At 37.1% G+C, this 15,322-nt stretch overlaps 1 protein-coding gene across 1 annotated transcript; it reads right to left on the bottom strand.

Annotated features, from left to right (window-relative positions):
- Positions 1–5,128: 5,128 nt before the first annotated feature.
- LOC131637953 (translation initiation factor IF3-1, mitochondrial-like) lies at positions 5,129–11,205 on the bottom strand. Its single transcript, XM_058908520.1, has 8 exons — positions 10,901–11,205; positions 10,708–10,804; positions 9,528–9,595; positions 9,090–9,188; positions 8,444–8,497; positions 6,901–6,969; positions 6,356–6,418; positions 5,129–6,238 (listed from the first exon to the last, which is right to left on the bottom strand). Exons 1-8 carry the CDS (start codon positions 11,090–11,092, stop codon positions 5,606–5,608), a joined length of 1,275 nt encoding a protein of 424 aa, XP_058764503.1. The 5' UTR covers positions 11,093–11,205; the 3' UTR covers positions 5,129–5,605.
- Positions 11,206–15,322: the final 4,117 nt, after the last annotated feature.

The following is a 15,322-nucleotide window of genomic DNA, read 5'->3' as shown; positions in this document are numbered from 1 at the left end:
AAAAAAAAAAAGAAAAAAAAATAGGGGGGGTGTTGTCGCCGGGGGGGGGGGGGGGGGGGGGGGGGGTGGCGACAACACCTAAACAATACAAGGGAGGCGCCAATGGGCCTGGCGACATCACTTAAGCCCAGAACGTTGTCGCCACCCCCCTGGCGACAACGTGTTATTTTAAAAAAAAAAACATTTTCGTAATTATTTTGAAAACCTTGTTATTTCTGGAATTTTTTTTAAAAAAATGGTTATTCAAAAAAAAAATTCACTTTTTGATAAGTCAAGTTTGTATCGCCTTTTAGTTTTTTAAATTTATCGTTTTATTTAGGATTTTGCTCCATTTTATTTTTATTTTCTTGGTTTTACTTTGTTTAAGGAGTATGAAGAGAATTGAAGGTTCAAATCCATGTTTAAATGAAAAAAATGTTAAACCAGGAAGATGTTTGAAGATGTTAGAAAATTTGTACAAGAACGAAATAATTTTCGCGCTAGACAGATGGCATTAGTGTCGGGCCTTAATGACCCTAGGAACATTTTCTATCTAAATTTACAAAATTGGCATATAGAAGAAGTCATTACGGCTCAACCCGTAATGGGCATTACAGTCGTAATGGCTCTAGTGACTTATGGAATTTTACTTTTCTGATATTCTATTTTTCTGTCATTTCAATCATCTGACTCTTACTCTCTTACATATTAGTATGTTGACTTGTTAACCAAACCTCTCTCTCCACTTAGATTTATGCATCTCCAAGATACATAGAAAGTGGACAGATCATCTCTTCAACAAAGAATGACTATTCCTTTGAAAGAGATATAATAGTGTATAAATATATAGCCGTCAAACATATAACCTAGTCAAACAATTCTTAGTGAACATGTAACTAACTGCATCTTTTTTTTTTGATACAAGGGAGGGCCTAAGCCCGAAAAAAAAAAGAAACTAAACCGGATCCAAGAAAAAAACTACTGATTCCTAACGAATCTGCCGCGATAATCGGCCAAAGAAATTCAGGAGCCATGTTATGAACCAAATCAAACTTCTCCATACACCCTCTATTAGCTAAAACATCAGCACACATGTTAGTATTTCTATGTGCATACGAGATGACCACAAGCTCATGAGACGCAATATGATCTTTAATCTGACGCAACAAAGGAACACAATCCAAATGCCCGGTTACACCATCTTCAATAGCTTTAACTACTTCCATTGAGTCAATATTGAGTTCCACCTTTGTATAGCCCCTGGAGAGAGTGGGCTTCAAACCCTCGAGGACGCCCTAAAACTCCGCCGTAATCGCTGCACAAGAACCTAGATACTTAATGAAACTTCCTCTCCAAACTCCATTAGAGTCTCTAATAATGCCCCCGCATCCAGCTTCATCCCCCCTTTTCTGGCTCCATCTGTATTAAGTTTCCACATTCCACAAGTTGGCGGTTTCCACCCGGAGAAATTATTATGCCCTTTATCTCCCAAACCCACCATTGAAGACATCATGGCATCACTATACTCCTGCTTCTTATTAATAATATAACAGGCCGGATCGTGAGGTCTAGCAAAAGTTTCATCATGTTCTTCAAGATTTTTCCAATACCATAGCGTGTGGCAAGTATACATCCAAAGCTCACGCCACCCTTTGTTCCTACTGTTCCGGTAGTTGAGGTTCAAGTGCACCCAATGTTGAAGATCAGCAGTAAAACACTCCACCATCATATCACTAGGAACAATACTTCTCCAAACTTGAAAACAATTTGAGCAATCCCGTAACGCATGCATTGTTGTTTCACAAACATTCCCACACATCAAACAGGCTGCATTACCTAAACCTTTTTTATGTTTACTCCAATTCGTAAGCAACCGATCATGTTTTAACAACCAAAGAAAGGTTTTGTAGCTTTCAGGGATAGCTGCTTTCCAAATTTTTATCCAGTCCACATCTTCAATCGCATCATCATTATGCTTCATCACCTGATACATGGCCTTAACCGAAAATATCTCTTGAGAGGTACCTGCAAAACAAAAAGTGTCAACAATAGGGTATGTGCTTGGAGGAGCACAAGATCGCATTTTATTTATCCACTGTTGAGGCAACCACGAAATAAGCAAATTGAAGTTCCACTCTCCACGCTCATTGATTAAGTCACGCACTTTAGCTCCTCTAAGATTTTCCGGAATATTAATACCAGAATTATTCAAACAGAACTCCTCACCTAACCAATTATCTTCCCAAGCCCTAATATGAGTGCCATCCCCCACCAGCCAACGACCTGTATTCACCAGCATGGGGACAGTGCCGCTGATGCTCTTCCAAAGACTAGAGTCTGCAGGTTTGTTCTTCATGCAGTCGTGAATATTCATAGCCCCATATTTTTGCCTAAGGACTTGACACCAAAGATCATCAGCATTATTTGCCAATTTCCAGCCCAGCTTCCTCAAACAGACATCATTAAGCGTACTTAAATTTCTCAGCCCCACCCCATCTTGATGCTTCGGCTTTGTCACTTTGTCCCAAGCTATAGCATGAATCTTCCTTTTATCAGCAGTGTCTCCCCATATAAACTTCCTCTGAATTCTCTGGATTTCCTCTAGACATGTTTTAGGTAATCTATTGGTCATCATTGGATATAACGGTATCGCTTCGATGACACTCTTGGCTAGAGTAATTCTCCCCGCTAGGGACAGATTATCTCTTTTCCAACTAATCAGCTTTCCTTCCACTTGATCAATAATATACTGAAAATCATTTTTCTTGAGACTTTTGCCATGAAGCGGAACCCCAAGATAATTACCAAAACATTGCGTTTGTTTAAACTTCGAAGCTTTCAAAATTTTCAGCTGCATACTTCTCGTAACATTCTTTGAGAAAAGAATGCTAGTCTTTTCTTCACTAACCTCCTGCCCTGAAAGTTTGGAAAACACATCCATGGTCTGCATGATACACTGAATTTGCTTTTCAGTCGCTTCTCCAAAAAGAAGCAAGTCATCCGCAAACATCAAGTGCGAGATTTTGACTCCATTTTTTCCAAGTTTTAAGCTCTTCCACCTTTTCGTTTCCACTGCCTCCTCGATGGGATGTGATATTTTATCCATACAAAGCACAAATAAATATGGAGACATGGGATCCCCTTGACGAATGCCTCGCTGAGGACGAAAGAAATCATTTTGCTTACCATGCCAGTTCACATTAGTTTCAACACTGGTTATAGCATGCATAATGAGATTACACATTTTTTCAGGAATTTTTGCTTCTTGTAACATTTGCCATATAAACTCCCGCCTGAGTTTATCATAGGCTTTGGACAGATCCACTTTGATTGCAAAATAGCCATTCTTCCCTTTCATTTTCTCCATCGTATGCAATGCTTCTCTTGCAATGATAATATTTTCGTGGATAAGTCTTCCTGGGACGAATCCTGTCTGGTATGGGGAGATAAGTTTGTTCATGAACGGCTTGAGCCTATTGACAATAACCTTGGTTACTGCCTTATACAAGTTATTACATAGCGATATCGGTCGGAATTGAGCCACTTGGACAGGCTTATCAACCTTAGGGATCAAGCAGATATTGGTTTGATTCACCTGTGCAATAGTGCCAGGTGTAGTCCAGACTTTCTTCACAAAATCGTACACATTCTTGCCAACAGTTTTCCACGATCTCTGGTAAAAACCCGCTGGAAAACCATCTGGCCCAGGAGCTTTCCACGGCTTCATATCAAAGATAGCTTGCTTAACTTCATTTTCAGTGACATGGACAACCAAGCTTTTAATATCTTCCTCAGTCAAGGCCGGAAAAGTGTACTTGGTCTGATACCAATTGATACATTGATCTCCTAAGTGCATCTAAGTGTAACTAATTGTGCTTACTCAACACAAGTTAGTAACATTATATAAACCCAATAATCAATGAAATAAATCAATACCATAATGATGCATCTCCCTCTATCTTATCTCCCTCTATCTTTTCTTCTTCCATCTTTCTAATAATTCGTCCGGTCCATAAAAGAATAATAGACGGAATTGGATATATATGTATATCAACCGGTTTTTATTTAATAACATTTTTTTATCTAAAATCACCTGTTATCCACCACTACCTTAAAGATCGTCCAAAACTAAATTGTACAATGATAATTTGTAATGACTAAGAAAATAGTTAATATAATGAATAATAAGAAAAATTTCAATTCAACTCTTAATATTGGACCTTTGACCGTTTTTAAAAGAATTTTTTTGTAAAAAACAAAATCTTTAAGGATCCTTTCATGAAATAAGATGGATTAATTAGTGGAGGTTTTTCAAAACCCTTATAAAACTTTTGAAAAGATCCATGATTATTCATTTTTCATAATACACTAAATAGCGAAGGTTATTTAGTGGGGTTCTTTCCTTAATTTTGATTTTTCATAATATACTAAATAGCGAGGTTATTTATCTTGTCACCCCCATTTTATACACATCATCCCTAAGTGGGGTGTTTTTACCAAATTATTCCGGTAAAATATTGGATTTTTGAAATTTTTGATACCCTATCAGAAATTTTGTTGGATTTACCAATTTACCGTGCCTAAATTTAAAATTTTCGATACCAAATATTTCAAATTTCCGATATATAGCAGCAGTTAATATTAATACCGAAAATTTGAAATATTCGGTATATGAAAAAAATACTAAATATTTCAAATTTCCGGTGTGTCTTCAGTTCATAAAATTATATGAAAAATACTGGATATTTCAAATTTCCAGTAAATGAATACCGGAATTTTGTAAAATCAAAGAATTTCCGATATCGACTATAAAGTGGTACCGGAAATTTGCTTTTTGATAATTTTAACAACAGTAATTTTTTTCTTCAAAAATGATAAAAATTGAGTAAATAGTATCATGAACATTTTGGGAATAATTTAAAATGGGGTCCATCATTATGCTTACATAACAGTGCTTAGGTGAACAAATTTAATATTCAAGTCATATTTTGCGTCAAGAAAAATCAACCTCAAAATGGAGGGAGAGACCAAAACTCAAGAAAACTTAAATCGAAGATCACAAAACTAGCTTTTAAAATAGAGAGATAGTAAGAACCTGGCCACAAATTGTACTTAAACCAAAATTGAATATGTAGCATACAAAAATGTCATGAACCTGGCCACCCATTATTATTATGATAATATTTGATACAAAGATGACACTATTGCTATCTTCTCTGGGTTGGGAACTTGTGAAAACACTCACCACAGCATGCATAACTTTTCTATAGGGGTAGTAAAAACACCCCTTCTCCACAGTCAAACAAAATGAATATAGAAAAAAAAATACAAATTTGTGTACTTCCATCCAATATTAGATTATGCAAAATCCCTAGTAACACTTTCATAGATCAATCAAAGGTAAAATACAGTTGCAGGACTGAGGAGTAACTGATTCACTGCTTCATCATCAATCCATGTTTCTTAATTGAATAGTGTGTTTAACGGGACCAAATCTGTCCTTGTAATATACTTATTTGCCACTCTAATCTAGCTCCACTTTTATACCAGCTCAAAGATTCATTCTCTATTGAATCTCTGCTGAAAAGTTGCCAGGTTGAAATACTGAGTGTTACCTTCTATGTTCCTATGCATCCCTACTAAAAAGACCGTAGCCGGGACTTTTCGTATTCGGACCTCTAGGATTCGGGTGGATATTGTCACGGGAAGGCATCGGGCTTCTTGATCCAGAAGGGTGATTTGAATTCGAGGGGGTCCACCTGTTTGTGTCTCTTGTCGCTGGATTTGTGTTTGGTGTTGTTTGTTGGGATCTGTTTCTTGGCTCGGTTTTTTTGTACCTATTTTCAGTCACAACAGGAGGCACCTGTGCATTCGGTTGAACCTTGTCCTCACCACGATTATTTGCTTTTTTATATCTATTTTCTAGTACGGGTGGAGAAACTGAATCATTCCTGTCGTTGACACTTTTATCTGATCTATCAGCCGAGAATGGAAATTGCTTGTTACCATGAGAAATCACTGTCTCTTGTGTTTCAAGCTGATATTCGGGAGAACTCTGATTCTTATAGTTAATAGAATCACTAGAATTGGCAGTTAATGGTTCAACATCCTCCTCCTCGGCTTTCACATCCGTGAGTACGGCATCTTGAGATTTTTTCACACCTTTCTTAGCCGGACCGTATTTCAGATGTCTGACTATCATATAAGCTTCTTTTTTTGTCAAATGTGGTCCACTTTCCACAATACAGACATCTTCTATCTGCAAAGAATTTTATGAATGTTGAACGGAAGGATATGAAGAAATGGGAACGGGAAAAAAGATTTGTAAAAATTGCTTCGGATAGAAAATCGCAGAATAAAGTAGAAACCATCATACCAGAGCCGAAATACGGGATATTGAGTTTAACATAGCCTGATCTGCGTTGCCTGTTGCCTTGACCTGTTTGAAGTAGTAAAAAGAGCAACCATGATTCATTTTCTAACAATGCAATAATTATATTGATGTGGCTGATAAACGTGATTTATGTTGTTAGAAGATAAAGATCTTACAATATTATATATAGAATGTGACACGGTAATGCATAATATGCAGTTAAAATCTGTGGCAGAGACAGTGTTATCAAATTGCGGTGCCACGGCCGCTATGGCGGATATACATGCCGGTTTTGGGCTTGCGGGTTTTTCCGCCATAAACCGCCATAACGGCGCCGGAAAGCGACCAATATGGCGGGATTTTGGCTCTCCGCTATTGACAACATTGGGCAGAGATAGTGAAGGGATATTTGATGAGGAAAAAGTCCAATGCAGGGAGATAAAAAGGGGGCTTCGATTTCAAATTAAATAAACTTGGTTGCTGATGATGAACAAAAACTAGAGATGCTTTTAAACAACAGAAATATCATATATGGAAAGTGAGAGTACCTTCACCCGATAACCCTTATCCATTAACTTTCGAACCATGTCTGCTTTCATCTTAAGATCTTTTGATTCCTGAAAACATGAATAGCAGAAAATTTAATACATCAAAACTTTCTTCTCCAGGTTCGGGAAATAAAATACAGCAACCATTCAAAATACAGAAACTGAAATCAAAGAGACGATACCATGAATGTTCCACATTTCTACCGATAAAATTAAATCCTGACCGGTTAATTGTCTTCACTAGACCATTTGTTAGATTCAAGCGGTACTGGTGTCTCTCATTTTTAATACAGACATTAACATTTAATAGCCTTAGGCTAGAACATGGATGTGAGGACAGAGAAGCTGAAAGTGCACAATAACTGGTTGCAGCCTATATACTAAGGAGGAAAGCTTCAGCATCCTAAGGTGGTTCTTCCAATAAGACCTTACTCGATCCTAGAGCTAGCTCAAAAGGTGAGGATTGTTCAAGTCATCTAAAAACTACTTAGGCCAAATCTATGACCAAGGTGAGATCTCAGCACCCCCTCCCTTAATGATGAAGATATTGGTGTGGACAAATACAAGTGGCCCAATAAGAATATCCTCCCGCATCTAGAACTAAATACCAAGAGCGTGGACCTAGGGAGCACAGACTTCGACACGGACACGTCATCACAACTAATTTTAAAAATATCGAACACCGACAACAATACATATTTATTTACTATAATTATTGAAAATATGAACATAATTGATAACAGATGTAAATTGACGATTAAAATATACTATATGTTACTTTAAATTGATTCATTGAACAATTTGTTTCATTATAAAGAAGTTCTTCAACAAAATATGATAGTTTTTTTATCTTCAATCACGTATATCTATTATACCGAAAAGCTAAAAACAATGTAATCAAATTTAATATATTTAACTCTTTTATTGATCCCATTACTGCTTCAACACATCTTTAACCCCCATATAAGTGTATGAGAAGTGTGTCCAAAGAGTGTCTAAGGTGTGTCAAAGCAAAGATATTTTGTTGGGACACTTGCATGAGCAACCAGACACTTGTATGAGCAATTGGAGACGTGTCGTATGGGCTTCGGACACAGTGAAATTGCCTAATCTCACAGGTGTATGTGCTTCAGAGGGGTGTATAAGCTATGATGCCAACTGAAGACTTAGACTGCGGCTAACTCAATTCTAAAAGCTAGCTCTAAAGGCAGGGATTCCTCGGTGTAAATTTACTCAAGCATTGTAAGGACTTCTTAGGCTATATCTCTAGTAAACATGCAAATTCAACGGTGATGAAAACTTGCATCCTGGGTGTAAATACACGCTAATCTCACAAAGTTGTTCCTAAACAGACATATGCTCTAAATATGGCTAGTAGCAACAACACAACGATTGTAAAACAAGCATAAAGAAAACTACATGCTGCACGACTCGATTTACTGTAAAGTTATTTCTGTAAAGAAAGAGAACTGCTAAAACATATAGGAAATATGCAACAAAAAAAAAAAAATAAGAGAGGATTTAGAGAGAGCAAAAAACTTACCGTTTTTTCAGAAAATCGTACTTCCTTACATTCCTTTCGCATTGTCATCTCAGACTGCATTTTTCAGAAAAATAGTTAAAAACACTACGTTTAAAGAATAAATATTTGTCTTTGACAACTCCTTAGACATGCCATAACAGCATAGTGACTACAGTTAACTAAAATTTAAAACACCCAGGTATAAATTATTAAATACATTTTAATCTTTATATGTCAAAGAAAATGGTGGATACTAGTAATAATGGAAGACCGAGAACTTTCCGTGCACGTGCAATACTGGTTTCTGTTGTAGTATCAGAAAAATGCAAAGCTTCACTTCCTAGTTACTATTTCCAACCGTTTCATTATTAAACTGTCCTTGCTGCTATAAAAAAGCTTGCGGCACCATAATGTTTTTGGAATAATGAGAAAATCTTATGTATTTCATCCAGCATATTAATTTAGCAGGCAATATGAATCATTCTAACAAGCAAAAAGTGTGTGTTGTACCAGTGGTTTGTTAACAAAGATTCGTATGCTCATATTAGCACTGTCGAATCAAAATGACCAGGATAAAGACTATCAGCACTGATTTAAAATCAAAAGAAGTTAAAGAAACTTCACAACAAAACTTGAAAATAACTGCATTAAACATAGCAAATCGCACCTTGCTTTTAGCACGTTCCTTGTCATTTTCTTTTTTCTTGTACATTTCCTTGTGGAAGTCCATGATTTTACAAACAGGTGGCTTAGCATTTTTATCAACCTGTAACATGAGCAAATACTCTCAAAATAAATGTCCCGTCCTATGGGAAACAGATTCTAATGCTTCAGATGTCATAGACAGATACGATGCAAGGGTGTAAAGCCAACCACAATTCTTAACATAGCTCAGATGTTGTAGTGGTGATTAAAATTGTAACTAATAATGTTTGATACACATACTTTAGTATTTAACCCAACTTAAGGTTAGAACTTAAAGGATTGAAGCATAATATATCAAATTGGGGTAATTCCGTAACGCAGAAAAATAGAATCCCTAATTTATAGGTATCTCTAAAAAATCTCAGTTAACATGTAAAAAGAGATAAAAACTTCTATTTACCTCAACTAAATCAAACTTAAGCTTCTTGGCACGTTCCAATGCTTCAAACCTTGAAACTACTGAATGTCCTGCATAAAATTGTGCAATTACTGGGAAATTCAAAGCTCAATCAAAACTTCATAACACACAAGTTTAATCTTCTAAGTCCATGAATTAATCAATATAATTCTAAGTGCCGCATCACCATCCTCCATAACTACATGGACTTCAACCCTTTATCATGAGTTTATTTTTTACGTAACTTTAAGTTACTTAGGTTAAGACAGGAGCCGGACTATATGGAGGTTGACTTTAGTTCAATGACTTAATCTAAATAATAACAACAACAACAGCAACAACAACAACAACCAAGCCTTATTTTACTAAGTGGGGACGGCTACATGGATCAACAGTCTCCATAATGTTTTATCCAGGACCATGTTTCTCTCCAAATCGTTAATCTCTAAATCTTTCTGAATAACTTCTCTTACAGTTTTTCTAAGTCTTCCTCTACCTCTAGCTCTTTGACTTCTATCCATCTGACCTACTCTCCTTACTATAGAATCTATAGATCTTCTCTCTACGTGCTCAAACTACCCAAATCTATTTTCCACCACCTTTTCTATTAAAGGGGCTACCCCAACACTCTCTCTAATATTGTCATTTTTAATCTTATCATATCTAGTCTTACCACACATCCAACCCAACATCCTCACCGCTGCTACACTGATTTTATTCTTGTGTTGACTCTTAACCACCCAACATTTTGTTTCGTACAACATTGCAGACTTTTATTGTAGTCTAATAAAATATCCCCTTCAGCTTACTTAAATTCGATGGTTTACATCCTCTTCTATTTCTATTTGATAATGGTCATAGAATGTAGTATCATTATTCATTATTATGAAAATATTTAGGTAGTTTGGTTCTAGCAAACTTCCCTTATAGCATTCCTAGGTTTAAGCACACAGAGCCTAAAATGAATAGAGCAAGAGTAAAGAGCTAACATACAAATGCAATGAGGGGATAGAATATAGCAAAAGTAAGCAAAGAAACGAAAGTGAAATTAAATGCATGTCTAAAATCCACGACAACACCATGATTTTGTTAAAGCTTCAAAGTGTAGCTTTAATCAAAATCATGGTGACACAGCGCGATTCCCCCAAATATTCACTAGTATCTATTGTGATAATAAGATTACCATCATCCAAGACAAGTCTGACAAATTTAGCTTTGATTTGATCATTCAAGCGCGGCCCATCTGAGTCATCCTCCTCATTCTTGGGCTTAACCTGAAACTGAAACAAAATCCCAAAAAAATCAGCATACCAATACCAAATCCATTACTTGACACAATTCACAATCACAAATCACCTGAAAGTTTGCAAATTTACCTGAACGGGAACAGCATAAAACCTGACGCTATTGAAAACAAAAGAGGGTTTGTGTTGGAAAAGGGGAATAGGGGGAGTTTTGGGGGTGGAATTTGAGAATGAAGAATGGGGAAGATGGTGAGTGAAAGATCTGTGAAATTGGGAGTATAAGGTTTTGAGGTTAGAGTTACGGATTCGGTGCCAAAACGCCATAACATCAACGAATCTAACGGCTGGGTTAACCGTAAGTGAGGTTAGTGTGTGTTTTTTGGCAGAGAAAGAAAAAGAACCAAAGAGAGGCTCAAATTGTTCTATGTATGTCAAATGGTTTTGTTTTGATCTCATGTCATGTTGTGGGCCTCACTTGTTTTGATCTCATATGATATTAAAAAATATATATATCAAATAATTTTTAGGGTTAAATAGTATTTTCGTCTATGTAAGTTAGCGTGTTTTTGAATGTGTTTTTGAATTTAGTGTCTGTATTTTTTTTTTAACACTAAAGACTTTCTATCCAACCACTTCTACAAATATATATGTGATGCTAGAAAAACGTAAAAACTCAACACTCCATTTTTTTTATGCTTGAAAATATATCGTCAATCTATGACGAGATTTGCAGGGAGATATAGGTGTGGATCGCAGGTTAGAGTGAACGACGGTTGGATTCAAGTGAGCTCCAGAAGGAGGAGAGAAATAGGTGTGGATCGCAGCAAGACTGACAGAGGCACACATGGTAAAGAGGGTATAACTACGTGCTACGTGAATAATCTTCCGGATTATATTACGGTGAAAGAGGTGGAGAGGAAATTTTCTAGCTGGGGAAAAGTAGTTGACGTGTACATCGCAAAGAAGAGAGATAAACAGGGAAGAGTTTTTGGGTTCGTCAGATTCATAGGGGTGGAAGACCAAACACGTCTGGAGAGTCAACTCAAGAATATTTGGTTTGGAACATACAAAATTTGGGTGAATATATCCAAATTCGCGAGAAAGACATCACATGAAGCCGGCAACACGACTACAAGAAGACCAGAGCTTCGTTCATGTTTTCAGGTGGAGCATAGCAACAAAGACAACAAAATGAAGTACGGAGCAGAAGGGGTAAAAGGCATTAGAAGGGAAGGTATATCATATGCGGAGGTTACCAGATATAACATAGGAAATCACAACAAAGATGCGTCTGTTAAATGGAGGAAAAAGGACATGAGTAATCCGATAGATGAGAAGCAAGGGGCTGTAGGTCTGACCTTAACAATAAGTGAGGAGGAAATGTCGTGGGCTAAAAAAGGATATGTGGGGGTCGTACGTAATATAGATGATATACAGCATTTACAACAAAAACTCATAGATGAAGGTATTGTCACAGTTAAAGTCATTCCAATGGGGGGTGAGAAGGTGTTTCTAAAGATAGATGAAGATGAAGACTTCGGAGAATTGGTGAAAGACACAAATCAGTTCTTTAACAAGTGGTTCAGCATAGTTAGAGCATGGGAATCTGGGGATGTAGTAGCGACAAGATATACGTGGTGCAAAATGTATGGAGTTCCAATTCATGCTTGGAGGGAGAGAGTGTTTTCATTGTTAACCATGCCTTTTGGTAGATTCATTAAAGTAGATTCTGTAACAGAGAATATGCAGAGGTTCGATGTTGCTCGTGTCATGGTCAGAACTCCGCTGTTAGAATTCATTAACAAGTCAAGGAGAATAAAGATCAACAACGAATGCTTCAGCATTAGTATAATCGAAGAGTTGTGTGATTGTGCTGCAATTGAAAGACAGGTAGACATGAAGGAGAGCACAGATGAAGAAGAAGGATATGAATCTGAAAACTCAGAAGAATCATTCATCCCTCCATCGGTAACATCTATAGAAGACGAAGAGGCAAGAAAGAGGATAGAGAAAAATTTTTGGAGATTTATTCAGGAAGAGGAAAAGGCAGACGAAGGCGGCTATGAAAAGCTCGAGGAAGAAAATTTATTAAGGAGAGATGGGGAGATTAGTATGGGTATTGATGAGGAAAATAGGGACAAGAGTAAATCAGTAGAATTGAAGGAAATTTTAAATGAGGAGAGAGATAATTTGAGTGAAAATAAAGTAAATAATTACAGAGAGACAAGCGGTGAAGGAACTAGCGATAGAGAAAAGTTAAAATCAAAAGTCAATGAGGAGAGAGAAGGAATATTAGAAAAGGCAGTTGAAGTAGTCAAAAGGAGCAGCGGAATAGAGCCAAGAGAAGTAACATGTGACTGTAGGCCAAATAATAATTTTGGCACGGGAATAGTACAGGGGCAGAATTTTAATTTGGGCCAAGCCCATTCCAAAAGCCCACAAAAGAAGAATTCGGATCTCTTTGAAGAATCAGATTTTAATGTAGAAGTGAACACAACAGTACAAGCACCCAATCAAGCTAGTAAAATTGCAGAATCAATTCATTTCCAGGACCGGGGTGTCAAAAATAAAGCACAAATAAAAAAAGTAGATTGTGTAAATTCTTCAACAGGACATACACATGGAGGCAAAGGTTTAACAGGAGCAGATTTAGAAAATCCAAGCAAGGTTGGAGAAGTTAGTAAGGAGGCACAGATGTTCAGAGACAGAAGGAGAAGAAGATCAGAGATACTAAAAGCTAAAAGGAAAGAAAGAAGAAAGAAGAAAAAAGGGACAACTAATTGTAGCTGCAGCCGCAGGAAAAATCCACAAAATCAGGTATCCTCCACTTCTAATCTGAATTTTGTGGATTATGAGACAGAAAGAAAAAGTTGGGTTATTTTACATGGGGAAGCAAGAGAGGTGGCCAAAGATGTATGGGATTTAGGTAAGGAGATTGGATTGATACACCGAGGCGAGGAAGGAGAAATAGTGCAAGAACTGGTGGCAGGAATTAAAGGTGGAGAAGGAAACCCTTAAAAGCTTAGGGTTTATATCAGCATCGGGAGGTTAAAAGCGTGACTATGAAGATTATCAGTTACAATATAAGAGGATTAGGTGGGGTGGCTAAGAAAAAAGAAATTCAAAATCTAATTAGAACTCATAATCCAACATTCTTATGTATTCAAGAAACAAAGATGGAGATCATTGATAGAAACCTTTGTAGTTTAATGTGGGGATCCAATGAGTTCGAGTATGTTAGCAAAGCATCTGAAGGAAGGTCAGGGGGAATTCTGACTGTATGGGATAAAAAAGAGTTCGAAGTTCAAAGAATTCATATTCTTGATCATGTAGTTTGGGTGGAAGGTGATTGGGGAGTGGACAAGAAAAGAATGAACATTGTGAATGTGTATGCACCTTGTGATGGAAGAAGAAAACGAGAGTTGTGGGCGGAGCTATCTCGAAGAATTATCGAAAAGAACGGCGAGTGTATTTGCGTGCTGGGAGACTTTAATGCTGTCAGAGATGAAGCGGAGAGAAAAGGTTCATCTGAAAGCACAAGAAGAGAGGAGATGGAAGTGTTTGACGATTTCATTACAGAATCATTTTTGATTGATCTGCCCCTCCAAGGCAGGAAATTCACTTGGTCTAGAACGGGGGGAACCGCCATGAGTCGTATAGACAGATTTCTAATCTCAGAGGAGTGGAGCAGTTATTGGCCTAATTGCACACAATGGGTTTTGGATAAGGAATTGTCAGATCATTGCCCCATTCTGTTGTGTGACCATGTGCAAAAGTGGGGACCAAAACCATTTCGAATGTTAAATTGTTGGAAGAACATCGAAGGATATCATAAATTCGTTAGGGAGGAATGGAATAATCTGAAAGTGGAAGGATGGGGAATGTTTGTTTTAAAGGAAAAACTAAAAATGATCAAAGGTAAATTAAAAGATTGGCACAAAGCTCATACACAAAATTTGGATGGTAAAATCAAAGACGCAAGAGAAGAACTCAACAAGCTGGATTTAAAAGGTGAATTGGAGAATTTATCAACAGAGGAGGTGAATCGTAAAAGAGGATTATCGGCAGATATTCATAGACTATCAAGGCTCAACTGTAGCATTCAATGTCAGCGGTCGAGAATTAGGTGGTTGAAAGAAGGAGACGCGAATACCAAATATTTCCATGGCTGCATCAACAAAAGAAGGAAAGATAATGAAATATTGTGTCTGGAAGTTAACGGCAGAGTAATGAAAGAAGCGGATGAGATAAAAAGAGAAATCCATGATCATTTTCAGAGGTCGTTTGAAGGTAGGAGGAGCAGTGTTATGTTAGCCAACATAGAGTTTAAACAATTGGATGGAGTAGATAACGAAAGTTTGATAGGAGAGTTCTCGGAAGATGAAGTCCGCTCTGCAATTTGGGAGTGCGAAAGTTCAAAAAGTCCAGGTCCTGACGGAATTAATTTTGGGTTTATAAAAGAATTTTGGGAGGATATTAAATACGATTTTATGAGGGTGTTTACAGAATTTTATTCAAATGGTCGGATGGTGAAAGGGGCAAACAGTTCATTCT

This window comes from Vicia villosa, unplaced genomic scaffold (genome assembly GCF_029867415.1).
Source record: "Vicia villosa cultivar HV-30 ecotype Madison, WI unplaced genomic scaffold, Vvil1.0 ctg.002121F_1_1, whole genome shotgun sequence".
Taxonomy (NCBI): domain Eukaryota; kingdom Viridiplantae; phylum Streptophyta; class Magnoliopsida; order Fabales; family Fabaceae; genus Vicia; species Vicia villosa.
This window is presented reverse-complemented; position numbering and strand designations above follow the sequence as displayed.